The 1,386-nt window shown below is 29.9% G+C and overlaps 1 protein-coding gene across 1 annotated transcript in view; it reads left to right on the plus strand.

The window, feature by feature from the left end:
* LOC102681739 (neprilysin-4-like) overlaps positions 1-1,386 on the plus strand; it is a 7,661-nt gene that overhangs the window by 2,791 nt on the left and 3,484 nt on the right. Inside the window, exons 3-5 of the mRNA XM_006617752.2 lie at positions 571-629; positions 697-875; positions 1,076-1,321. Of these exons, the coding sequence (XP_006617815.1) occupies positions 571-629; positions 697-875; positions 1,076-1,321 (484 nt within the window). The remainder of the gene's footprint in view (positions 1-570; positions 630-696; positions 876-1,075; positions 1,322-1,386) is intronic.

Consider the following 1,386-nt stretch of genomic DNA (forward strand, 5'->3'; position numbering starts at 1 on the left):
TCTTACTTTATTCCAGAGATTGCATTCTGAGCTATTGTAGTATCTGGATCATTTGTTCAAAGATATAGCGTACTTGTAAATTATCAATTAACAATACAACTGATGATTAAAATTTTTTATGTTATGGTATCCGGTAATCAAAAATATTTCTTCATTTTTCGTTAGATTTTACAATGTTGATGATATGAACATTTGTTTCCCAATAAATTATAAAAGATTAGTTAAAAGACTTACTAATAGTTTACTAATGGTGGTAATATCTATACATAATTATTCCATGTCCTTATTTACTCTATAAATGGGAAAAGAAGTAAAGGTTGGAATCTAGATTAAAGGGAGGGGAAATAATGCTAAAGTAATTTCAACAATTCTAGGCCAAGGTGAGAGTACATCGATCTTTAAGCGTAACATCATCGAAATGGGATACGGTATCTATTTTGTTGCTTTTTTAGATTGCAATTATAGAGACAATTATAAAGGATACATGCCAACAATTTCTTGCAATGTTATAATATTATATAATCTTGCCTTTATTAGATAAAATCATTATTATTTTTTTTATTTTTATAGGTAAACGATCCGGAAATGAATAATGAAAGATACACGGCAAATGACTCTATACTTTCGTGGTAATTATCAGTTTATGCCTTTAGAAATAAATTTGCATCATAAAATATCGATGTATTATATTAACAGGCAATACGAGGCAAAGGGTAAGAAGAAATTAATTAAGAATGGAAGAAAATTGGTTATAATCATTGGTATATTAACTGTAATCGTGGTTGGTTTGCTCGTAACGCTAGCCTTGCAAATATCTATTTTTCATAAAAAGAAATACAATGAGATGTGCCAGACGGAGGAATGCGTGAGGACAGGTACCGTGAAATCAAGGTTTTCCTTCTTTTCCCCACCTTCAGTTAGCCTTGTAATGTAATCGAAACAAAGAAATATTACATTTCAATTTGAATTATCCTTACATAAAGATAATTTATATTCATATTGATCTTGCGTCTATTCACAATGATAATCGCATAATCATATTTAATATGAAAATAAAATTTATCGATCGTTCCAGCCGCCAGAATAATAGATGCGATGAACAGATCGGTAGATCCTTGCCAAGATTTCTACAAATTTGCTTGCAGCGGTTGGATTTCAAAAAATCCTATACCGCAGAGTCAAACTTCTTGGGATCAATTGAGCTTTCTCAGGGAACGATTATTAGAAAATCTGAGAATTTTACTCGAGGAATCAGACGATGAAAACAATTTGAGACCGGTTAAATTGGCTAGAGATTTATACAAAACTTGTATGAACACAAGTAAGAAAAAACCGATCGATTATAATTCTAAATAAATAATAGAAAAAAAAAAAAAAAAAAAAAAA

Source organism: Apis dorsata, unplaced genomic scaffold (genome assembly GCF_000469605.1).
Source record: "Apis dorsata unplaced genomic scaffold, Apis dorsata 1.3 scaffold_326, whole genome shotgun sequence".
NCBI lineage: Eukaryota > Metazoa > Arthropoda > Insecta > Hymenoptera > Apidae > Apis > Apis dorsata.